The 26,274-nt window shown below is 38.7% G+C and overlaps 1 protein-coding gene across 1 annotated transcript in view; it reads left to right on the forward strand.

The window, feature by feature from the left end:
• The window catches only part of XKR4 (XK related 4), a 388,654-nt gene extending 366,822 nt beyond the window's left edge, over window positions 1-21,832 (forward strand). Inside the window, exon 3 of the mRNA XM_089678447.1 lies at window positions 17,186-21,832. Coding sequence (XP_089534573.1) covers window positions 17,186-18,126 — 941 coding nt within the window. The 3' untranslated portion in view covers window positions 18,127-21,832. The remainder of the gene's footprint in view (window positions 1-17,185) is intronic.
• The last annotated feature ends 4,442 nt before the right edge of the window (window positions 21,833-26,274 follow it).

A 26,274-nucleotide genomic window follows, 5' to 3' on the forward strand; every position in this document is an offset into this window, starting at 1 on the left:
AACAATATCGGATCAGCTGCTATAGCAACACAACTGCAATTAGTTCTTCAAAAGCATGCCAAGAAACAAAACAAAAACTCCAAGAGTCAAACTGACAAAATCCAGATTAGGTTGTTAGTAGTAGTGCTAATCACAGCTACCCTGGTGGGAGTAAATGCACATACAGGTGCTTTGCAGGTTATCATGGAACTCTATATTTGACAGAAACCTGGCTGCATTTACCAATCCACATGAGCTTCATCTGCTGGAGACATCTTACCCCTCTGGTCCAAACAAACACCATCATCTGGCTGTACCATGTAAATAATACTCTAAACATTTTTCAAGTTTGGGTCCCTCAGTACTCTGCAGTGGAAAAACATCTTTTTAATTAGTATTCAAACAGTCTTGCATATTAGTCATGATGCCTTTTTTAATATGCTTCCAAAAAAGGAACAGCTTGAATTTTTATAGTGCCAGGTAACCTTATATTACCATATGTCTGCAATATCCGTTGGAGGAGATTTGGGAGCAAGACGACTGGCACCTAAGCTTACCCTAATAACAGGTTTACCTCATTTAAAATACTTTGATTGTGTTTCATTCTAACACTGTACATAAACACACTTCTAATTCTGTTAATAACAGTTTAGTACTGGCTGTATGAATACAAATACGGTATACAGACACAGAGGCGGGAATGCGTTTCAGCATAGCTCAATTTACTGGAAATGTTTATTCTGTACTATGAGAAGTGAATGTGTACTAAATTAGCAGTGGTTAAGTACATATTAAACATGAGTGTTGACCATGAACAGGGTTAAGTATCTGCATCCTTGTCTGCCCCCATTGAAGTGTTTGCGTTCAGTGTTTTGTTACAGAAAGGTTTTCAGCATCGCTGGTTTCTTAATACAAGACTGGTACTTTATAACTGGAAAAAAGGATTTGGATTGCTTTTATAGGTGGTGGGAGGGCTCGTTTACCCCCCTCCCCCCCTCTCAGTGCCTCTCCGGGGTATACCATCCTAGCAGTCAACCTGAACTGAAGCTGGCAATTCCGTTGGCTTACCATAGAGCTAGTCGGCGACCGGAAATGGGGTGTTTGGGAATATTTTGTCACTTTAAGTTCTGGCCATTTGTTTACCGGCAAAGGGAAGCTTCGGATCGAACTGATCTGAGGGCAAGGAGAGATCTAGGGTCTGTTAGACCCCAGATGTCTCAGTGAAGAGGAACAGTTACTGCCTATTGTTTACATTCCTTGTGATAACAATAAAAGTGATAAAAAATTACATTGACAGTTTAAAAATAAAAAAATTTAATGAAATACAAAAAAAAAATTTACATTTTACCAAACAGTTGGGTATTGTATTTTATTTTGTAATTTTCTATCAAAAATACTTATTTTTAAATGTAAAAAAAAATGTCAGATTTGACCTGGTTTTAAAACTGTCCTGCTCCTGGACAATTCTTCACTGCTGCAGTATCCTAATTCTGTAAGGAAAACCCCAGGCAGCATGTGTTCTTTGTCTCTAGTAAAATTGCCTTGCTGCTGACCAATTTTACACTGCAGTGTTATCTGCGATTTCTTAAATCTTGTAGTGTAACATCTGCCTGTACGCTTTTTCTGTAGTACATTTCAGCCAATTCTCCCTCTCTAAAAATGTCTTGCTGCTGGCTAATTTTACACTATCATCTACAGTCCGTTAAGGATTAAAAAATCATGTCACTGAGACGTGAAAAATCATTGTGTTCCATAATACCTTACAGCTTTCAAGAAGAAGTCTTCAATTTGTTAATGAGTTTTTTTCCTCAGGTAACATAGTACATGTAGTACTTTGTCTCACCTTCCCATGTACTGTCTTGAGACCAGATGTAAGTTCGGACAGGGCATCCCTCCTCCATCCACAGCCATCCAACAACATGGAAAAGAGGCTAGCCAAGAGGTGGCTGCTTTGACAGATGGCTCCATCTCCAAGCGCTTGACTGAGACAAGTGTCTCACAAGGAATGCAAAGGAAGGGGGCTTGTTCTAGGCAAGTGGGCAAATGCTTGAAGATTGAGAAAATTGCTGTATATCAAAGCACCCATCTTCTTACAAACTGCATTGTCAGGAAGCTGTGGAGAAAGGTGGGGTGCCCTGTCTGACCTCACAGTAGTCTTAACCACTTCCATACAGGGCACTTTTACCCCCTTCCTGCCCAGGACATTTTTCAGCTTTCAGCACTGTCACACTTTGAATGACAATTGTGCGGTCATGCAACACTGTACCCATATGAATTTTTTTGCATTTTTTTCCACACAAACAGAGCTTTATTTGGTGGTATTTAATTCTAAATAAAACAAAAAAAAATTTTTTTTTAAATGCATTTTTCTTCATTTCTGTTATACAGTTTTGCAAATAAATAACACTTATTCATAAATTTAGGTCACAATGTATTCTGCCACATTTCTTTGGTGAAAATACCCCAAATTGGTGTATATTATTTAGTCTGTAGGAAAGTTATAGAGTCCACAAACTATGGTATATATCTGGAAATTGATCAATCCTGATGTACTGACAGCTCATCTAATTTCTTGTAGCCTGAAAATGCCAGGATAGTACAAATACCCCCAAATCACCCATTTTTGGAAAATAGACCATTCAATGTATTTAGTAAGAGGTATGGTGAGTTTTTTGGAGATTTTTTGTTACAATTTTTTTGAAAATGTAGAAATTAAAAAATAAAATCACATTGTTTTGGGGTTTTTTTTTTATATTGTCACCAGTCCAGTACAGCGTTATTATATAACTGGTGCGGCAGTGATCAGAGACACTGACTGGTGAGTGACAGTATGTAAAAAAAAATAAAAATAATAATTATTTTTAAAAAATTCTAATTTTTCTATCATTTTTTTTATTTTTTATTACATTATTTTTTCTTTTGTCTTGCTATTTTTTTTCAACACACTATGACCAAAGCAATACAGTAACATAGTAACAATGAACTGCTCCGGGGAAGTGATCAGAATTTTTTTTTTAACACATTATGATTGCTAATACCAATGTATTTCATTGATATTTGCAATCATTGTTACCGAATGATTCAGTCATTCAGTCTTTTGTTGTGATTAGCTGTGATTGGGCAAGGCTCATCACATGATTCAGATGGGCTGTGATTGGCCCTGTCTGTATCATGTGACTGCTTTGACCAGTCACAGCTAACAACATAATTGTATACAATGGATGACATGGCAGGAAGCCATCAATTCTATACAATTGACATGTGATATGCTGTGATTGGTCACAGCGGTTACATGACACTGGCAATGGGCTGGTGTAGTGATATGTCACCGGCTGTGTCCCATGGACACAGCCGGTGACAGATTGCGCTGCTGCACAGCTCCTTTTGACAGGACGTCATATGATGCCCAGTCACAACGTGGAGTGTCCTGCCCGGCCTATAGCAGATTGATGGCCAGGCGGGACACACGGTGTTAAACAGCACATGGGAAGATGGGACAATATACAATTTGTAAGTTGCCCATTGGGGAACAAAACACATGAATGAAAATGAAAGTGAGACTTATTTTTAGGACATTCCACAAGCATGTTATTTAAAGGATTTGTGTATTTTCCATGTTGGCATGAAAGCTTCATGAGAAGTCCCTTTCCCCATCGTATGGCAATTTAAATAAATAAACAACCGTTTGCCTATTAGCCATAAAATTGGCCAGAACCTAAAAACAAGATTTGTCCCAATTGATTTCAATATTTCAATGGGAGTTGGACAAGATTCGCTGAACCTGTCAAATCAAACCTAGGCTCATTTGCATATCACTAATTTTCATCATTGTGAAGCCCAAAACATATAGGAACACTGCTTAGTAAACACATCCTACATCATTTCAGCTGTCAATGTATACTTCATTATTTAAAATCTAATTAAAGCAGTCATTGAATATTCAGCTCCCTTGGCACTCATGCATTGATAGAGACTAATAACTCAAGTTAATCACCAGCATTCACTAGAAATTAATAGAATGTTAAAATTTTCTGTTTTCTTTTGTGGAACCATTCTGGAAGTTTAAATTTCTTATTTTACAATAATGACATATCTTCAGTAAAGGAAAGAGTAGCTTTTGTACTAAAATTAAAGGCTATTAAACCAGTAATCTCTCATCTTCATTTAGAAGATATTTATTCATAAGTCTAATTTTTTATTAATATTTATTATTCGTTTTGTGCTGCTCCTTGGCAACGTTTTGCCTGCTGTTGCTGTTTATGGGAATGTTGTATCCCTGCTCATTAGATTGTAACCAGATAAATACTTACTACAGTTCTGGATTTCTCATCTATTAATTGAAACACACAGCTAGATCTGTACATTTTGACCAGTAGCTTATGATGCCACCTACAAGAGTAAGACATTTGGTATAAACAAAAGGACAGCCTGGAGGCAGCACCTAGATTTTTTTTTCTGTTATCTTTTATTAGTTTTTATTCCTGTTGATGGATTTTTTTTTTCGTTGTCTCTGGTTTTGTTTACATTTGCTTGATAGGTGGTGTGGTGCACAGGGGACATGAGGGAACTCGAGGAGGGCCAATTGGAGGGTGACTGGGGACTCGAAGAATAGGACCTCCTTACCAACCTGTGTGAGTTTTTAATTATTGGATGCTGCCTCCCTGCCTGCAAATTGCTCCCTTTCCCACAGGCCTCTATCACATCCCCTGTCTCCTTGCATAATGCTTTTAGTTGTCTCAGGGTTTTTTTGACTTTTTAGTCTTTCACCTCTGCTCTGGAGAGCTTTGTATCTCATATAGAGTGGCTTGTCTCAGAAATCCTCTATGCCCCTCTCCTTCACCATCTTATTTTGAGGATTCAGATGAGGAACCTGAGCAGGTCATGGATCCTGTTCCTTCCACTTAGGGAGATTCTAAATTGACCTTGGCAGTAGAAAGGATAAGGTGTCAGCTGTGAAAGTGACAAAGGAAACATAGTTGGCGTCAGCTCTGAACCTCTGCTTCCCAGAATTAATAAACCCACCTTCTTTCCAGCTAAAGAGTCCCCTCCTTTAGGGATCAATTGGATAAGAAGACAGAGGCAAGTGCTGGCTTCTTCCTTGGTTACTCAAGCCCTATGCAAAATGGGCTAAGCTTTTAGACAAAGCAGTGGCTTTGGTGCAGGTTTCTGTGGTATACGTCAAGTGGCTCTGGATTCAGAACAGTTGGTGTCTCATCTGTCTGTCTCAGCAGCTGTCCATTTACTCATGTTATGGTCAGCAGATTAGAAAAAGACCCTGGATGCCTTTGTGAATGTATGCAAATTTTGAATGGAGTTGGTGTGGTCATTTGTAGCCTACCAAGGAAACTTTTGACTTCAAAGATGACTACACATTTTCCACAACCAACAATGCTTCCAACAGTTTGCAGTAGAGGACATCCACTATCAGTCTGTTGCCCTTCTCTTTGGGCTGGATTCAACTCCCCGCATGTTTACTAAAGTTTTAGCAGGTACTGGCCTCATTGAGACTATGGGAATATCAATTGTAGGGTACCTAAACAATTTACTCCATTTTGCATACTCCAAATTGAATCTGAAGACCAGAATCCAGACTCTGAGAAGAGTTTGGGTGGATCCTGAATTTCAAGAAGTTAGCGCTGGTGTTGTCTCCTCAGCTGGAATACCTGGATCTGAATCTGGACACCAGAGTAGTCACGATATTCCTCACTCTGGAGAAATTTGGAAAACTTTAATCTCATGTGATTCTTCTGTGCACACACCAGACAGATCCCATTTGCAGCTGTGTGCAAATTGGACAGGTATCTGTGGTCTTTGGATAGAACGATCCATCTGTCTTATCTGACACAGATGTTCTTGGCCTGGTGGCTTCATTCTACACTGTTACTGTCTGAGAGTTCCTTCATGTGTCTGCACTGGAAAGGTGCCATTCTCTCTAGTTATGGGGAGGTTCTCGGCCTGCTGTCAACCTGTGGATCATAGAGAAGTCTAACCTCTAAATCAATAGCATTGTTCTGGAGGTGTCCCTGTTATACTGAGTGGACCTCCTCGAGATGTCCCTTTTATACTGAGTGGACCTCCTCGAGGGACACCCAGGTAGAGTACACTCCATGGCATACATCATTCTTTAGGGGAGGCACAAAGAGCTCAGTAGTGATGCTGGAAGTCATTCAGATCCTGTGTTGGGTGGATAGACATGTTCTGGGCTTGCCAGCCATTTGCATTCCACACGCAGAAATTGATAGATGGATTATTTGAGCCATCAAAGTCTATATCTTGGAGATCTAATTCATTTGGATGTCTTTCACCAACTCAGTCTTCTGTGGGGCATACCTGACTTGGATCTTCTAGCATCCAGGCTTAGTCAGAAAGTATCCAGGTTCATGGCCAAAACAGGGAATCCTTTGATAATAATGGATAGACATGCATAATCTGATTGTTTAAATTTTAAGAGTTAGTATGTTACACAGCATAGGTGGAAGAAGTTGACCCACCAACCTCACATATGAGAAGCTGTGTAAAATCTGGCAGCAGTGGATTAAGGTGAAGTGAGTAGACATTCAGAATTTTGCACTGTTGCAGTGTTTTCTGGATATTATTGGTATTTTTATAATTTCACCTCTTACTTAGAATTGGTCTATAGATAGTTTATATAGTATATATTGTTAAAATGATCAAATACTAGAATGTTGCTAATATACTGGATACAATTTTGACACGAGCCTGTGAAAAATCACATATTTGCTGCTCTAGAATACAAACTGAACTCTCCAATTCTTTGTCTTGCACCCTGAACTTTACGGTGTTTATGAGTTTCAGCAATGAAGTGGAACGTGCTGACATTTGAAGAGTCAGGGCTCTGTTTATTAATTTTGAATGCATATTTGTAGGCAGAAACACAGCAGGGTTTAGTAAACTGTGTGATTTGGACCTTCTCACCTGCTGTAGTGAATATTGATTTGGCTTTGTACAGATTACCTACATGACAGAATTCTGTCTGAATGTGAAAATTGTATAATAATGACCTCGACAAGGGAGAAAGAAATGAAGGAATAATATTACTTTCACAACAGAAATTTCTGTTCATAGGGGTACTAAAACATCAACCAAACTTTTTAATTAGATAAGAGAAACAGGTTTATAAGCAGAAAAATCGAAAATTGCTTTCATAAAGCAAATAATATAAAACATTTAATCTCTGCGCAAGCTGTTTTTCAATTTAAAGCAAAACTTTACTTTTAGAAACCACTCCCAACTCCTTTAGAATTTTGTAAATCAAGCCACAGACCTCAGATGTAGTCCTAACTACCTCTCCTTATGCAGGCCCTCTAACCTGTACTGCAGTGCCTGCGCCCCTGTACACTACTGCACCGCCCTGTTATAGTTACTTGGTGTCAGGGAGTCTGCATAGGTGTTAATTCCTCAATGTACATGGCTCAGGATGTAAGCTGTCAAATCACAGGGTTAGTAATTTTAAAAGACAGATGGGGGTTAGTTTGCTAAAACTGGAGAGTGCAAAATCTGGTACAGCTGTGCATGGTAGCCAATCAGCTTCTAACTTCAGCTTGTTCAGTTAAGCTTTATCAAAAAGAATCAGAAGCTGATGGTTTCTATGCAGAGCTGCACCAAATTTTGCACTCTCCAGTTTTAGTAAACCAAACCCATGGTGTTAAAGGTCCCCACTGTTGTTCAGGGATTATTATTCCAGTTTGACATAGAGGGCCTCTTTCAAAACTCTTTTGAACCTGTTGCCCCCTTTGTCGAAAATGAGCTCCTCTTTGTGTTCAAAATTCTGTCCCTTTTCGTTTAGGTGTAGGTGGCCTCGTATGTTTGGCCATATGTTTGTTTAGAAGTTGTTTAGTTTCCCCAATTTACAGGCCTGTACATTTCTTGCCACTGTATACTTCTCTACATTTGTCTAGGTACCTTGCTTGTGTTTGAGTATTAAATCTTCAGGATGTACAAGCTTCTGTCTTAGTGATTTGTTGGGCTTAAAGGACACAAGGATGTAATCTTTGTTAAAGATCATTCTGAATTTTTCTAATACTTCAGCTACACATGGGATGATTGTATTACTCCATGTGTTCTGCTTCTCTCCTCTGTTCAATGGTCCTCTGTGTTTTCTTGACTTTAAGAATGTTTTAGTGAAAGCCCAGTCTGGGTATCACAATCAGTGAAAGCACACCAGAGATGTCTGTGTATTTTGTCTTTGTTCTCTGTGTTTTACTATCTCAGCCAGATTTTGCAAAGTCAGAAAAAAACCCTGTTTGTTTTATAGCCGGTGGTGGGAGTCAAAAAGTAGATTCTGGTAGGTTTAGGTAGGTTTTCTGTTGACCTCAATATCCAAGTCACCTACCTCCTTTATGTCTGACATGCAGTCTAAAAAAGGGTTATTTGTTTTTCAGTGCCTCTTCCAGCATACATTTGATGTGTTTGTCCACTAAGTTTATGGGTTCACTAAAAGTTTGTATTTCCAATGTTCATCCAGGAAAGGGAGATTTTGCTTCATTCTGTGTCCTGGAGACGAAATAGGAAACTTCTACAATGTGACAGGAATTCTGCTCTTAGTTTTCATCTGAATATAGGTCCCTATCGGAAAATTCTATTTACCTCTTGTTCTGTGAGAGCTGTGAAATTTTGAACATCCCATCACTCTCTGGTCATGTCAATGGTCACCAGGACAAGTAAAAAGGGCAAATCTCTCTAATGTGAATACAGACAGCAATACAAACTTGTCAGGAGTTCCTTCCCTACTCTATGCAATATAAAAAAAAAGAAAACACAGTATGGGCTATACATACACTTTAATATGCAAAAATATACCGATTAAACCCAAAAATGTTTTTTTTCTACAGCGTTTTCCTTTGTAGTGGCTTTTTAGGGAGGAAAGAGGGACAAAAGTAGTTGGTTCCAAATGGGGACAGTTGGAGGCTGTGATTTGGTACACAGGTGCATGTGTAATATGGAGGCATTCAATGCAGGTAAGGCAAACTGAATGGAAAGGAGTTGAAGGGAAGTCTGCATTTGAGGCCCAGGGTACTATTAACAAAATTGTTAAAGGGGATGGGTAAGGTAAAGTTGTCAGGAGCAAGTTTTTTTTAAAAAAATTACATTCCCAAGTCTGCAGCTGGCTATTTTGTAAAACTGACCAAACTGTTATGTGAGTTTTAGTTAATACTGGTTTTCTTTTTCCATTTTACCATGGTACCATCTTTAGTAAATATTTTTGACCCAAATATAGTAAAACAACAGGGTGACATGAAGATAAGCTATCATAGAATACTTTATATGGTGACATACTGTATTTGCTGCAACTTTTCCCCTCCACAATTTAAAATAAAAAAAAAGTTTTTTTCTTGTTTACCTTTTTTTTGTTTGCCCTGGCCTTCAGCTGGTATTCTTGTCTAGGCGATAATGATGTTTCCTGTTCTCTGAAGCCTCCTGGGATGTGCGGGTCGCATATCGCAAGATGCTTCAGGTTTTTGAAAGGGGCCAAAAGCGAGAAAACTTGGCGGTGCATCATCGGGGCCAGGCTGCTTGAACTAGGAAGAGGCAGCCAGCTTCCAATGACCTCAGAAACAAAGAGGGTGGTATGGTACCCAATGTGTGACAGCAGCAGATCACAGCAGGACAATGCTGGATTCACTGCCTGGGTGAGTATGTGAAATGTGCGTATCACCAGAATAAAAGATAAGTGGAAAAAAAAACATGGGGGAAGTGAAATTGCTCTTTAAACATTTCAAAACTGGGCACTTTCACCTCCTTCCTGACCAGGCCATTTTTCAGCTTTCAGAGCTGTTGCATTTTGAATGACAATTGCGCGGTCATGCAACACTGTACCCAAATGCAATTTTTGACATTTTTTTTTAGACAAATAAAGATTTCTTTTGGTGGTATTTAATCACCACTGGGTTTTTTATTATTTGCAAAACAAATGAAAAAATACTGAAAATTAAGAAAAAAAGTTTTTCTTAGTTTCTGCTATAAAAATAAGTAATTTTTCTTCTTTACTGATGTGTGCTGATTAGGCTATCCTGATAGGCTCTGATGAGGCTGCGCTGATGGGCACTGATGAGCTGCACTGATGGGCAATGTTGAGGCTGCACTGATGAGCACCGGTGAGGCTGCACTGATGTGCACTGATGAGGCAGCACTGATGAACACCAATGGGGTGGCACTGATGGGCCCTGATAAGGTGTGCTGATTGGCACTGATGAGGAGGCACTGACAAGGCTGCACTGATAAGGTGGCACTGATAAGCATCACTGATGGGCACTGATAAACTGCACTGATGGGGCTGCATTAATAATCAGGGCACTGATTATCAGTGTAAATGTTTCCTGTCAGCCTTGCCGTTTATCAGCTCTCCTTTCCTCACACAGTGACAGCACATGAGGAAAGGAATGTCAATAACTGGCAAGTTTGTTTACATGTAATCAGCTGTGATTTGACACAGCTGATCACATGGTAAAGGGCCACTGTGATTGGCCTTTTGCATCGATCTGTGATCAGCTGTGTCCAAAGCAAACAGCGGTCACAGAGCGTACTCAGAGAGCGTTCTGGGAGGATGCCCTCCCATATCAAAAGAGCTACACTATAGCCATCTTTCAGCTATGGCATGGTATTGAGGTGGCTAAGAAGGTTCTGTATTGAAATATTGAAAAGCCAAATTCCAGCCAAAACCTTTTGTGGGCCAGAATATCTATTAGCATGTTATTACTGTCTGTGACCCCATTGGCAAAATGTTCCTTTTCCCTGTTCTGGTTACCAGTCAGCTGAAAAACCTGTACGATCTTTAAAACCTTCCCCACTCTATATAAAGCTTAAATATTTTTAGACTGATGTTCCACTTTTGGAATGGAGATTTTGTCATATTAAGAGGGGAAGTGGGTGCTTTTAACGATTCAGGGATATACAGTACCTACCTAGGACTTTTGACCATCATGGGGTTTGTCCTTTAATTCTATGATTGACTTATTTGCAGAAGAAAAGATTGCATAATCATGAGGAAAATAATGCAAGTGGATATTTTGAAAGACAGTGCTAAAATAATGTTCAGTTTAATATATGGGGCTTACCTGTTAGGGAAAAGATATTACTATGTTGAAGAGATCATTCTGATGGATCTGACATTAACAGTGACATCAAGTTAAGATGACATACTTACTGCATTTTTACAATATTGGTAACTGTGGTCTGAAGGCAGTTTAGGATTGAGATTAGCCGAGATGTGGTGTATGAACATTCCTGCAAATGAAAACGGGAAAGTACATTAAAATGAAGCTTAACATTGCCTGAGGAGAAATCTCTGTTTATTTTAAAATGGTCTATAAATAATTTTTTTAACTCCACATACACAAACTGTTACAGGTGGATGTTTAATCTAATTGTATCTTATTGTATATATTTAGCCTAATCACCAAATATGCAGAAAGTGCAATGAAGACCTGCAGTGACCAGGACCTGTATGTAACCTGCACACTATGGAGGCTGATATTTTTTACAGTGAACTCATATTTATTGTACTAACTCAATTATTTCATGTGTGATGCATGCGGAGCGTTTCTGAAAAAAAAAGTCAATTTAACATAATTAAAATTATCAATATTTTGCTGCTCTTTGCTGAACAATTTGCATCTTCCCCATTGATAAAGAAAATAAGAAGTTTGGCTGTAATCTTGAATAACGTAACATTTAATTAGCAAATATAATTAGCTTATTTTGACAATTTTTCACATTTGTGATTTAAATATGTTAATTAGAATGGTATGTTTTCAAAACTACCCTTATTCAACCCTTCTACTACAGACGAGGTTGTTAAACTTCTTTCTAACGCCCACCTAACCACCTGTCCCCTGGACCCTATTCCCTCTCAAATGCTGCGGTCACCCTTTGCTTCTGTCCTTCACTCTCTCTCATCTTCAATTTCTCCCTCTCTAATGGCAGCTTCCTCAACAATCTAAAACATGCACTAGTCACCCCTATGCTTCAAAAGCCTTCCTTGGACCCCACCAATCTTAACAACCTGTGCCCCATCTCCTTGCTCCCCTTTTCCTCCAAACCCCTTGAATGCCTAGTCTATAACCAACTCAGCGACCACCTTATCAAGAATAACCTTCCTGATCCCCTTCAGTCTGGATTTCCCCCTCAACACTCCACAGAAACTGCTCTCCTAAAACTCACAAATAATTTACGAACAGCAAAAACAATGGACACTATTCTGTACTACTTCCCGACCTCTCAGCTGCCTTTGATATGGTTGACCACCCCTTCTCCTCACAAAACTTTACTCCCCTTGGTATCCCTGGCTGTGTTCTTTGCTGGTTATCATCCTACCTATCCCACCTCACCTTCAGTGTCACTTACAATTCTTCTTCCTTTCTCTGTTGGGGTCCCCCAAGGTTCTGTTCTTGTATCGCTCCCATTCTCAATCTACAGCTCCTCTCTGGGTCAGCTGATAGCCTCCCATGACTTTCAAAATAATTTCTACGCTGATGACACCCTAATCTACCTCTCTACCTCTCAGCTCACAACATCAGTCTCCGCACGTATCGCTTTACTGACCGACATATCAGCCTGGATGTCACACCACTTTCTCAAACTCAGTCTATCCAAAACCAAGTTCATAATATTTCCGCTCCCACGTGCCCCTTCCCCTGACTTCTCTGTCCTGATCAATGGCACAACCATCAATCCGTCCCCGCATGCCAGGGTGCTAGGTGTAATCCTGGACTATGAACTCTCCTTTCAGCACCACATCCAATCACTTTCCAAAGCTTGCTGTCTCAACCCCAGCATCTCCAAAATAGGCCCCTTCCTAACCCAGGTAATCTCTCACCTCGACTACTGAAACTCCCTCCTCATTGGCTTACCTTTACATAGGCTATCCCCCCTCCAGTCCATCATGGATACTGCTGCCAGACTCATTCACCTTTCCAACCGTTCAGTGTCTGCTACCCCTCTCTGCCATTCCCTCCATTGGCTGCCACTCACCCAACAAATTTAATTCACAATACTAACAACAACTTACAAAGCCATCCACAACTCGGCCCCCAGCCACATCACTAACCTAGTCTCAAAATACCAACCAAATCACACTCTTCCTTCCTCCCAAGATCTCCTGCTCTCTAGTTCCCTTGTCACCTCCTCCCATGCTCGCCTCTGCAGGACGTCTCCTGAGCCTCTCCTATCCTATGGAATTCGCTACCCCAATCTATCAGACTATCTCCTACACTGTCCTCTTTTAGGCAATCCCTGAAAACTTTTCTCTTCAAAGAAGCCTATCCTGCCTCCACCTAAAAACTGTACATGTATTTTCTTATCCTGCAGAGTTATTACCTTTTGTATCACTTGACCCTCCTTTTTAGATTGTAAGCTCTAACAAGCAGGACCCTCTGATTCCTCCTGTATCCAATTGTATTGTAACTGTGCTGTTTGCCCCATTGGTCTGGAGCCCTGGGCTGTGGAGGGGGCATGAGTGGCTGGCTTTAAAATCAGGAGCTCTCCAGAGTCTGGAGCAGCTGAGTGACATCAGCAAACAGCGGACTTTGGCCTACTATCTGCTGAATCTGTATCACAGGAGTGCAGAACTAATTGCACTCCTGTGACCTAAAGGAGAAGTAGGGCCAAAGCATTGGCCCTACTTCTTCTTGAAGGCCTCATGCACTTGGACTTATAGAAATAAGCAGAATTTTGGCAGAAAAAACTCATCTAATGTTTTCTGGCCATTGGAATACATTTCTGTGCACCTCAAAAGCTCATCTAGGAACACACCTTTGGTGTTTTTTTTCTGCCTGTAAATGCTCCTCTTTAAATACGCCTGTAAACGCTTATATGTGCAGGGCCACATAGGTTAACATAGAGGTGCAGTTGCAGGTATAAATGAACACATGGACCGCCTGTATAAACAGCGCTGTTTGAGCTGTGGGTGCATGCAGCCTAGGACACCCAAAAATGTAATATATTGGAGCTTACCAATCATTAGATGTGGTGGCTGCATTAACTTTATTTTTTAGGCTCTTTTCCCTCTGTCTCTCCAGCTAATACATTATAAGCAGTTACAGCAACAGTGTTGCTCCTGTTCGGAAAAAGTTTTACATAAATGAATAAAAGCTGATCATTGTAAGCATCCTTGTCAGTGGTAAATAGTTTCTCTCAACCGTCTAACTGCTACATCTGCAGGACAGTTGTTCTGTTAAAAAACAACAGACTGGTAACTGGCAGGATCACCAAGTGCAAATAAAAAAAGAAAACGAATGTAGCTACCACATTTAAGAATTGGTAAGCTCCAATATAACAAGTGTTTGCTTTTGGCTTTAATACTGCTTTAAGTGCTGTGATAGGCATGTGTTTTGCTATGAATATAAGAACCCTCCTTTTTGCCCATCTAGATGAGTAGGTCTTGTTGAGTGAAATGCATTGAAGGGCGGTCCCATGGGCTGGGGGTTGTCTTTGTGCTTGTTAGTTCTAATAAAACAGGATCCATTTGATGTAATTGGAGTACAGCAGCCTTTTTTATTTTTCTTCTTAATCGCCCCCCTACTGCCACGCTTGAACTTTGTGCACTACTAAACACCTTCCTCACTACCTTACAAAAATATGGTGCACTTATACTGTACTTTTTATATAAATATATACTTTATTTTAAAACTACCTTAGACTATTTTCAGTCCTTAAAGGGTTTTGAATCTACAGTGCTCTATGTGACGATTGTGGCGTCAGACCCCAGCCCTTCTCACCAAACTCATGACCAAAGGACTAGCCAATCTAAAACCGCGATGTCACATGCGAAACAATGCCACGCCCAGCTGCACCCTGCACAAAGATTTTCCAGCTCACTGGACCACAATCAATGTACTGGCAGCCTGAGAGCGATTGTTACTGGGTCAGGTTAATTACGCAATTAACCCTTCACACTGCCACCACCTCCTTTTTGTACAGAGAAAGAGGAAAATCGGTAATTACAGCAATAACACTATGATGTTTGAATAATCGTCGGTATACCACTGTCACCGCAGGCATAGATATACCAAAGTTTAAAACACACACAGTAGCGCTCTTTAGAGGCAGGAATTCATAGTTTGCATTAAAGAGCGTTAGAAACAGTTCAACACTTTCAGAAAGTAAGATTTATTACTAAAAGGTCAAAAGGGTGCAATAAAAATATTTACAAAAAAAGATGTAGCCAATATATATATATAAATATACAGAGAACAATAGCACAGCAAAGAGATAACAGGAAGGAATTTAGAATTTAGATAGATAAAGTACTTAACAGTCAGCCTTGATTTAAGCAGCTTTCAAGTTTCAGAGGCAAAAAGATGCTTTTATCTCCCACTGTCAGTTTCGATTTTAAAGCAGGGAGATCTTCAACTCTCACACCCAGCTCAACTCAGCCTAGCTTAGCTTTTCTAGTAACTCCACAGGGTGTCTCCCTGGAACAGTAAACCAATCTCCTCATTTGGGGTGGGAGGTGTAGGTGGAGACCGAAGTTATGACCAAAAACTCTCATAGCTGCTATTATGATTTATAACTTATTCTTGGGGCATTTAGCAGCCTTGCCACTAGTAGATTAATACGGAACTGCATCTGTGGAATGGTTAGATATGAAATATGACATATTTACTTGAATGGTTTAGGAGATATAATTTTCTGCTCTCCTATATATGCCAGCTAGGGGGTGCAAAATATCAGGAAACTTGTATCAAAGTGACCAATCTGAATATATGCCTGTTTTTTACGTAAGTCTCTCATATTCCAAGATATGAAATCATAGGGGAAAATGGATTTTCAATGTGGTGTCTAGTTTATGACTTCTCTGGAATGTCTTTGAACTCACTGAAGGACTTGGTTTATGGTCTTAGATATCCCAGATTGCGAGCTAATGGGGACCTAGGCACCAGCTCAGCTGGGGGGTTTTATAGTCCTGACGCCCTCCCAATGAGCTTTGCTGCCTGTGATCTCTAATAGCACACACAACCACATTCCTGTGGGAGGGGGGAAATCGGTGGAGGGAGGGAGAGAGAGGTACAAAGTGGAAGATCCTTTGCCAAGATGGAGGTTCGCATCCATCTCTGTGTGTACGTTTGCTACACTCTATAAATTTTATAACCTGTGGGTAAAGCTTTAACATAAGAGCTGCTTAAGACTGTTGCTCTGTAAAGGCTACTGCGAATTAAAGTTCAATAAAGCACACACTTTTACTGGTGAACATCTATGGTCCATGTGTGCATGCTTGTATCATTTGTAGATTATTTTAGAGGTTTTTCCTCACAGCATTACATTTACATGAACACTTAATATTTGTATACATGATCGTTTTGGGAAATAGTATTCTTCAATGAATTGAGCATCCACCCACATAACCTGTTCACATTGCTGTATGAGTTCTCAGAGTGGTTGTATTGATGTTGTGTTCACTAATTGCCTTTAATCCGGAACAGTGTATAAATCAATAACCTTTGTGTCTGTTAATAGATTATCAGTTCCACTAATTACAGTTATAAAAGCACTGTTCTTTGTAACTTCTTAAGCAAGCATTGAAATAAGCATGGACTTTAGTGCCTAATTAATACAAATTTTTTTTCTTATGCAACTCCCAAAAATGACCAACACTTGAGCTGAACCTTGCACACCAAATTAAAGTAACACAAATGTAAAATCTTCTAAAACTATCGTAATAAAAAAAATGTATTTTCAGGTGTTTACTCACATCTCCACTGTCTGAAGTAAGATCTGAAATCTGAGTTTTTATAAATCAGCTTGGGTAAATCAAATTTGTATTACATAATATTGAGATGTATGGTAAAGTAGGAAATATCTCTTTTCACAAATAGAAATGATTTGTGCATTAATATGAACAAATTATTTGGGGTTAATTTTAATTAGATTTGTGGAGGCTCTTGCATATAAGTAGGGTTTTAGGACACAGTAACAGTTTAAAGATGGAAAAGGCTTCTGAATTAAAAAAATGTTGCTCAATGTTATTAACTATGGTAAACTTAGTGGATAAAAAATGTTGAACTGATTAACGGCTACTCAAACAAGTTATTGAAAAAGTACAAGTGCTAAATTGTTGGCCATCAGAAAAAGTTATAACAATTCGGTATTTCAAATATTTTATTATCCAGTGTTTAAAAAAACTGTAATCTGTGTATCTTTTGTATTTCTTTGCAGTGCTTGTGATCAAAGTTCTTTGTTTGTGTTCTAGGTCTTACAGCTGCAGCATCATTGGTATCCTTAGCATGGGCCCTGGCATCCTATCAGAAAGCATTAAGAGATTCAAGAGATGACAAGAAACCCATTAGTTACATGGCTGTAATCATCCAGTTCTGTTGGCATTTCTTCACCATCGCTGCCAGAGTGATAACATTTGCTCTCTTCGCTTCAGTTTTCCAACTCTACTTTGGAATATTTATTGTACTTCACTGGTGTATCATGACCTTTTGGATTGTGCATTGTGAAACAGAATTCTGCATCACTAAGTGGGAAGAGATTGTGTTTGATATGGTTGTTGGAATAATCTATATCTTTAGTTGGTTTAACGTCAAGGAAGGAAGGACACGGTGTCGACTATTTATTTATTACTTTGTCATCCTTCTGGAAAACACCGCCTTGAGTACCCTGTGGTATTTGTATAAGGCCCCCCAAATCCTGGATGCATTTGCTATTCCAGCACTGTGTGTAGTGTTTAGCAGCTTTTTAACTGGTATTGTTTTTATGCTTATGTACTATGCCTTCTTTCACCCTAATGGACCTAGATTTGGCCAATCACCGAGCTGTGCTTGTGAAGATCCCATATCTGCATTTCCCTTGCCCCCTGAGGTGGCCTCAAACACTCTTAGATCTATGTCCAATAACAGGAGTGTGGCCGGTGATCAGAAATATACAGAAAGAGACGGCTGCATGCCAGTATTTCAAGTGAGGCCTACAGCCCCTTCTACACCATCCTCAAGGCCTCCAAGGATTGAAGAATCTGTTATCAAAATTGACCTGTTTAGAAACAGGTATCCAGCCTGGGAGAGACATGTGTTGGATAGAAGCCTACGTAAGGCAATTTTAGCTTTTGAATGTTCACCTACTCCTCCTCGGCTTCAATATAAAGACGATGCACTTATTCAGGAACGTTTGGAATATGAAACCACGTTGTAACAGCAGCAAAAGCAAATCCTGACAGCCAGAACTTTAAAGAGCCACAGTGATAGCCTGAACAATAGCACTGTCAACTGGTCGGTGGCTGAAAATAAACTGTTTAACCTTTTACCAACAGCAAAAAGCCATGGCAAGTAAAGTCATGGAGAACAATTAAAATGGCTATTCATCATGATTATCATTCTTTCAGATGCTCTGATATATCAAAGAGGAAGTTTTGTTTGTGGATTTTAGGACAAAAGAAAATCAGTGGGGGGAGAACATACAAATGAGGGCAGGCCAGTAGACCTATGTAGTGTAGTGTTGTCAAGTGCTGTGATTAATATTCATATAGAAGTCATTATTGTCTCAAGAGTTGTAATGTCTACAAGGTTTTATATGTAATGACCCTAAATCATGCTACAGCCAACAGTTAATGCGCTACAGGTCTCTGCTCCACAAATCGAAAATGTTGCAATAGAAAACTACCACCCATATGTTCCAGTTGTCCTGATTTGATATGGCAGTTCTAGTGTGCTAGTTTGCATATCCCAAAAGGGACATGTTCACAAAAACACATATGGCCTAGCCCAATGATATGTGTGAAGAACAACAAAGGAGCAGATGACAATGTTTGCAACATGCCAAATAATGGAAATCATTTATGAACACATCAGAACTGAGTTTGGGTCTGATCTTTGTGGGACACAAAGATAGCCAAATTTATATACCCATGCAAACTATTTCTGTATTGCAAACATACACAGTACTACAGTGAGTATTTAATTTTACTAGAAACTCTTAAGGAAACGTGTCCTTATTACAAACACCAATAAAAATTCACCCAAAAGGCTTCTACCTATTTTTATTCAGTCAGCCAACTATACCAATAGTTAATTGAGAAAACAGCAAGGAGTTCTGTGAATTTGTGAGAATGTGAACCCAAGCTGTGATGACATGAAAGATCACAGGATATGGATCAAAAATGATAATCATGATGACATACCCAGATGACAAAAAAAGATTTGGAAAGTTATGTGATGAGGATAAAAGTGTCTGGTTTCTTGTACTATACATGAGATCAGTTTTAGAACTCTGAATGCATGGCTCCATGTGATTTATGCAGGTATGATATAAAATATGAACTGACGCCATACCCTCCTAGTGCCAAACATTACATAGTGACTGCTCTGATGTCTGAGGAATACACAATATGTGGCATGTTGAGCCGTGCAAGAGTATGAAACCAGATGGAGCGCACCAGTTCTCCACATGTACAGACAACTCACCTTTTATACCTATAACTAAGTGATACATTTTAGGCTTTGGGGTTGTCTACTAGTAAGTAAACACAGTGCCGTAGATTAAAATACATTTGTGGAAGACGACTATGATCCTAGTGAAGACTTTCATATTAATCCAAATCCGCAGAGAAACAGTTCTAAGACAGTGCCGGAGTTGCAATTGTTTAAAGTCAAAGTTGTTTTGTTTTGCACAAAACTGTTTTCATGTTATTTTAAAAGATATACCCAAATGGTGCTTTCAGTTGCATTAAGAGTGCAAGGTAAAATCTTACAGCATTTTTTTCTGTTTGAAAATCAGAAACTTATTAATTATCCAATATTTTGTATTGTATAATATGGTTTACATAAGGTATTACTTTTTTATAACATGTGGATCTCATATCATCCCACAATCTAACTTTCAAGTCAAGTTGGTCAACCTACTGGAGGTCAGATATTCTTTCTAATTACTTCTTTATATACCAAGCATATAGTACTCTGAGATCATTCATTTCTTTTTTTAATTTTTACAAGTTTCTCTACTTCATGTACAGAAAATAACAATAATTAAATGTTGCACACATACTATAACCAACTTGTATTAATGTAGGACCATACTCCAACAGTCAGTACTTGTAATGTTATTTTACATTATTTTGGTACAGTTCATTCAATTTTACAGCAAAAAATAGCACAAATGCTGACTGAAAGCATTCATAAGACATTATACAACATATGAAAACACATTACAACAAATCTTTTTGGGTTCATGCAGTATTTATAAAGAGGTGCTGTACTATACAGTTAAGGGTCTATGTGATGTATATCTCAGATGATACTTTGGACCTGTGAAATTATGAAGTAGTCTGTAATGTAATGTTATTAACATTGCTATAGGTGTAGGCCTCATTTTCACATGTCCTACTATAACGTAAACCCTCTTATAAAAAGGACATTATTAATGGGCAAGTGATAAAAGGTAGAAGAATGGAGAATATTGATCTATAACTATTATTACTGAACTACATATTCCACAGTGCACAATTGTTAGCGCATAGCTGGCAGAGTTCTGCAAAAGACTTAAGTAAATTCTGAGTGGGAAAGTAGCTGAATAAAGCAATCAAAATAAATAAGATCATGACAAATCCACCTGTGTCAAATTTTAATAATTTAAATAATTTGTCTTTAAATATATATTTATCATGAAATCAGTTTGAATTTAACCCTTATGGAAGAGAATTGATTGCCAATTGTCAAGGCTTTTATGGAGCCCCATAATCTTTAACAAATTACAGTCATGTCACTTTGTTGTGAAGTTGACTTTGTTATGCAGTAAACACGTTAGGTACCTGAAACTCCCCAACATTGAACTACGAGGCATGCAGAATCTTGCAGTTCTACAAAATCTGGGGATCTCTATGTGTAGTAAATAATATGTCCTAAACAATGCAATATTATATAAAGTTTATTTATTTATGTTTTGTCTTGGTCCCAACCCCGTTCCTATTTTTTTTTTTTTTCATTTTTAAATGATAAATCATTGTTAAAGTCTATTGTAAATTGATTTTTAAATACTGTAATTCTATACGAGTCACAGAAAGTTAAGATGAATAAATGCTTGTAAGAGTCTTGGAAACTCATTCCATATGATGTACTTATACCTTGTTATGATGTGTACATTAGGGGTTGATGACGTAACAGTGTGTGACATTATAATATTTCACATCCTTGTTTACTGAAACTCCAGATCTGTGAGAGTTGATCTATAATAGTGTTAGCATTTTAAGACTCCCAGTTATTTAGACAATACACAAAAAAACCTCAGCATTTGTAAATATTGACATAGATTTTATGAAATGTAACTATTATCTTTTTTATTTAAGAAAAAAAAATTCTGCTCTAGCAAAAATACATACAGTACACAAATCTCAAACAATGTCAATTGGATACAATTGTTTAATTATTTTTGGTCCCCAAAATTAAAACAAAAATCAGATCAACCAAAGATTATTCTCCTAAATGAATACAATTTTAATGTTTTCAGTCTCGTGCTGTCTTCAGTTATAGAAAAAAAATCTTTACAGATAATCATATTTTGTCATCATTCACAAAGATGAGTACTCCGATACCTTAGAGAACTAACACATATGAATAAGCATGCCAAGGAAAATAAATTGTGATTCCTAGGAAAATGGTGACTTATATTTGTGTGTGTATGTGTGTGCAAATCAATGCAAATTTTGGTGCTGTATAATTTTATTTAAAAAGACAAATTTTGTTATGAAATTACCTATCTTAAGTAAAGTTAATAAGGTAAAAGTGTGAGTTATCGAGTTGATTGACGAAATATAATGTGCTTTTCAACAGTGTCATTATTTGTAGGTTTCATGTTCTTTTTTTTCAATGCAGCAATGAAGCATAATACAGAATGGAATTACAGCCTCCTACCTTCTATAATTCATCATTATTTGATTTTCCCATTAAAGTATAACTAAGGGCAAAACTTTTTTTTTGGACAGAGTGGAGATAGATTAGAGCATCTGTCACGTGTGGTCAAAGTGGTGATAGATTAGAGCATCTGTCAAATTTTTATTACTGTATCTACCCCCTTAGGGAGATTAACCCTCTCTGTTTGTCCTTTTTACCATTCTCATTGAAAGTGAAAGTAAAAGAAAATCCAAACTTTTGGATTGTCCCCAGCAAAGTAATAGATGGGAAATCTTCAAATGGGGACACTAGTTCTGGTGACCTGGAAGCCCCCAAGGGATTCCCTTAATTTGTTGGGAGTTCCTCTCTTGTTTTGGGATAGGTAGTAAAGGAAAATCTCTTCAATAGGACACAGATGGCAACAAAAACAAACTTATAGTGGTTATGACCCTCCCTTGTTCTATCCAAAATGAAAAAAAGTTTTGCCCATAGTTCTACTTTATGATATTATTGAAATTAATCATTCAGAAGTACTGTCAAAGTAAATATTTCTGTATATATAAAAATATTATAATGCTCCTAATAATATGTTGTTATATGTGCTATTTTGGTACATAAGGACACAAGTGAGTAGCAGCTTTTTAACTAAAATGTGTGATGGTCAGATCAGAATTATATTTTTACATTTTTTCTGCCAGAATATCTGCATGCATTTCTGTCTGAGCTTTGAAGAATGTTGCAAAAAAAAAAAAAAAAATCTACTTAACCATGGTTCATAAAATGTATGGTTCTCTGCAGACTGGAAAAATTCTTAGCATCTTGTGACTTGGCACACTATTGGCATTAATGTGTAAAATCTAGCATACGTCTTGTTCATATAGACCATGTTTGTTTCCCCAGTTTTGGAAACTCTCTGGGGATGTGATAGCTCTATACAATAGTGTTTCTAAACCTGTTTATATTACTTATTCTCTCACAGCATTATATATTTGCCAAGCACACCCTGGCATGTGAACGTTTATCCAATACACTCCAGATGTCATGTACCTTATAGAGGTATATATAGTTTGGAAAAACTGTTCTTTTGTAATGATAAAGCATATTAACTGGAACCTAGTTTGTAAGTATTTAATACTTGCTAAAAACATTACCTATATTATTCTGATTTTCAGCTGTCTCCAGAGCAAACAGTGGGGGAAACAATTCAACTCAGACGCCAGTTTCCATGAAAGTTCTCTAAGCTGGGAGTTCCATTCACTTTAGAGAGATTTCCCCTCATTTCCTGCTGTGTATCCATGACAGGAAATTAAAGGAATTCTCCCCAGTGGGGCACAGGCAGCAAAAAACACAAAAAACTGACATCCTATCCTGCCTAATCTAAAAAAATGTATTGGCTGCACATACACTTTAACAATTAGCACCCATGCCAATGGTTAAGAATCTACTTCAGGAATTCCACTGTCCACATGTCTCTCTTGTCCATCCTAACACCTTTTTTGGTTTGTATTGGAGAAAAACATCATGGAAGGTGTGACTAGTTTCATGCGCCTGTGCTCAAATTATATATTTACTAGTAAAAGGTATCTAAAATAAGCCATCTCTGAACTCTCTAGCTTCATAGATCAGAACAAAGTTGGATTTCAGTGGGATTTTAACATCTTGGAAATGCCATTGGGGAATTAACAGAGTGGTGCAGCCTTTTTGTCTGCACCACTCTTCTAAGCTGAGAAAATGGATCAAATGCTTCTCCTAATTAACAAAAAAGGGGCAAGCTTAGAAACACACTTACACTTAGAAGAAGCTTCCTTGGGGGTATGCCCTCTGTGATGGGCAAAGACTGAATTTGTAGTTTTACTACTCTAAATCACTTCATTTGCATAGACATCCGGCAGTGCTTATCACACATTGTGGATACATAGGTAAAGGAATGAGAAGTTAGTCACTCTGTTGTGTTATTCACTGTTGTAAAAGTTTCAGACTGATGATACAGTTGCATCATGCCTCACAGCTGATGTACTTTCTCCTACTATATCCGCCAAAAACACAGCACATTTGCTGTACTTCCTGCTGCCATCTCCTACAAAGACACAGCCAAAGGAACAAGGTCAGCGCTGGATTATCATAGCTCTTTCATTCTGGACACAGAAAATACCATTCCTTCCACATCATATTCCATAAGTACCCCACCAGTGATCCCCTCACTTTAGCAATGGCAGGTCACAAGTGCAAGGGGGCTGGCTAAAATATGTTCTGCAGATGGTCTACAGGAGGCTTAGAACGGCTCTTTTCCCAGAGCAATGTCCTATTATGACACTGCTGTCCCTCTCTGACTCTAGCTCCCTCTCAGGTGTGGCCTATCTGACCAAAGAAGATTTCTCTGCTTGAATTCTTTGGATAATTTTCAGCTGGTCCTGACCAGTATCTGGCCCCATAGTACCTTGAGAGACAGGTTCCTTATCCATTTTCTTCCTGAAACTCGAAAACCTGCAACCTCTCACTTTGCAATCTTTATCAAAAGTTTCTTTAGAGAATTGCCCCAATTCAACCCCATTGGGATTTCAGCCTGTTCTGTATGTCTGTTAGGTGTGTCTCAGCTGGCAGCTCTTTCTTGTAAAGAGATGTTTTTTGTAATAAACAGGGACAAGGTGGTCTTGAGACCAAGACCTTTCTGCCCAAGGTGGACTCTTCTTTCCACCTCAATAAGGATATTGTCTTCCCTTCCCTCTGTCCTGCCCAAAACATGCCAAGGGAAATGTCCCAACACTGCTTGGATGTTGTCATGGTTTTCAGCGTCTACCTGGCAGCCACAGTTTCTGTCTCATAGAGGACATCCTGCCTCTCACTCCTCCATTGCTAAGTGGATCATACAGCTTATTTTCAGGGCTTACACTGTTAAGGAAAGGGTCCGTCCTTTCCTTGTCAGTGCACATTCCACCTGTTGGTGTCATTGGGATGTTCCATGGTCTATGAATACAAGTCCTGTGTACTGTACTATACTCCAAGAAAGAAATTTACAGGTAAGTCAATATTCCTCTTTTTTCTCTATTCAAAAGAAACAGAGTGCAGAAGTGGGTTTTACTGAGATATCACTGTGATAGCCAGTCACAGGCTATCACAGTGATCACCTAATTGGGAGTCTGTCCTCTCAGCTCTCTATCTGGTATGGTGACAGCTTGGTCTTCATGCAGGGAGTGCACTTTCAGCATATATATGGTGCCTCAAAAGAAGGTCCATCTCCTTAATGCCACAGATATGTCTTATGCCGGCATCAGTTGGTTTAAACTTTTATGCGAGTATTCTAGGCACAGACTCTCTTTAAAGCATACTCCAGTCAAATATGAAATTTTGGTTCAGAAGGCCCAGCCTAACTAATTACTGTTGCTTCTTCATCTAGCTGCTCCCTCATCTTCCAAATGGCCCTAAATATTGACTAGCTTGTTTTTTGGTTTCAGAACCCATCACTAAACCCATCACCACCTTCCCTACACATTGGTGGAGCGTGAAAGAAGGGTTATACAGTACATGATCATGACATGTGTGCAGGGCCACAAGACGTTCTTAAAGACTACTGTTTCTTTGGCCAATTTAAATGTTAATAAAACATTCCAAGTTTTGACCTAAAAGACAGACTTAGCATGCAGCACAGCCACTGAAAACACAAATGGTGACTTCTAAGAATCCAGTTAATTGGCTTTAGGACTGAGTGGCCTATTCTTACATAATTGGAGAACTCACCAACATCTGATATTGTTGAAATAAAGATTGGACATTAATTCCAGGCAACTTTCAAGACCCCCATAATTTACAGGGGTTAGACAAAAAAAGTAAACATTACATGATTTGCAGGTGTGAAAGTGATGACATGTTTCATGTTGAAAGTGGAAGTGATGTAACATTCTTTTGCTTCCACTGTGTGATGAGACACCTAGCTAACAGGTGGGAAGCCTCAATTTCGTCATTAACTGCATGCACTTCTAGTAATAAGGAGTCATGTCTGAGCTTACTAAGCTTCGAAGAGGCCAGATTGTTGGTGCCCAATTAGCTGGTGCCTCTGTGACTGAAGTTGCCAATTTATTTGTTGTGTTGTGAGGTACAGTATCAAAAATTATGAGAGCATATACAGTTTCCGGGAAAACTTCATCTGATAAGCATAAGCATGGTCGACATGGTCAACTGGCCAAAAGAGACAATAGGACATTGCACAGGATTGTAACCCAGAATAAGAAAACAACTGCTGCAAAAGTGACTGCAGAGCTTAATCTTCACAGGACTGAGATTGAGCTCTGCAGTCACTTTTGCAGCAAAATAACTTGGCAGCTTCAGTCACAAAGGTACCAGCTAAGCAAGCTCTGACATGACTCAGTATTACTAGCAGCGCACGCAGTGAGTGACGCGGAAACTCAAAACTCATGGGTTTCAGTAACATTTTGACTACTGAAGCCAGATTGAAAAGAAGATG

Source organism: Staurois parvus, unplaced genomic scaffold, assembly GCF_062004578.1.
Source record: "Staurois parvus isolate SC_StPar_1 unplaced genomic scaffold, SC_StPar_1.0 ptg000205l, whole genome shotgun sequence".
NCBI classification, from domain to species: Eukaryota; Metazoa; Chordata; class Amphibia; order Anura; family Ranidae; genus Staurois; species Staurois parvus.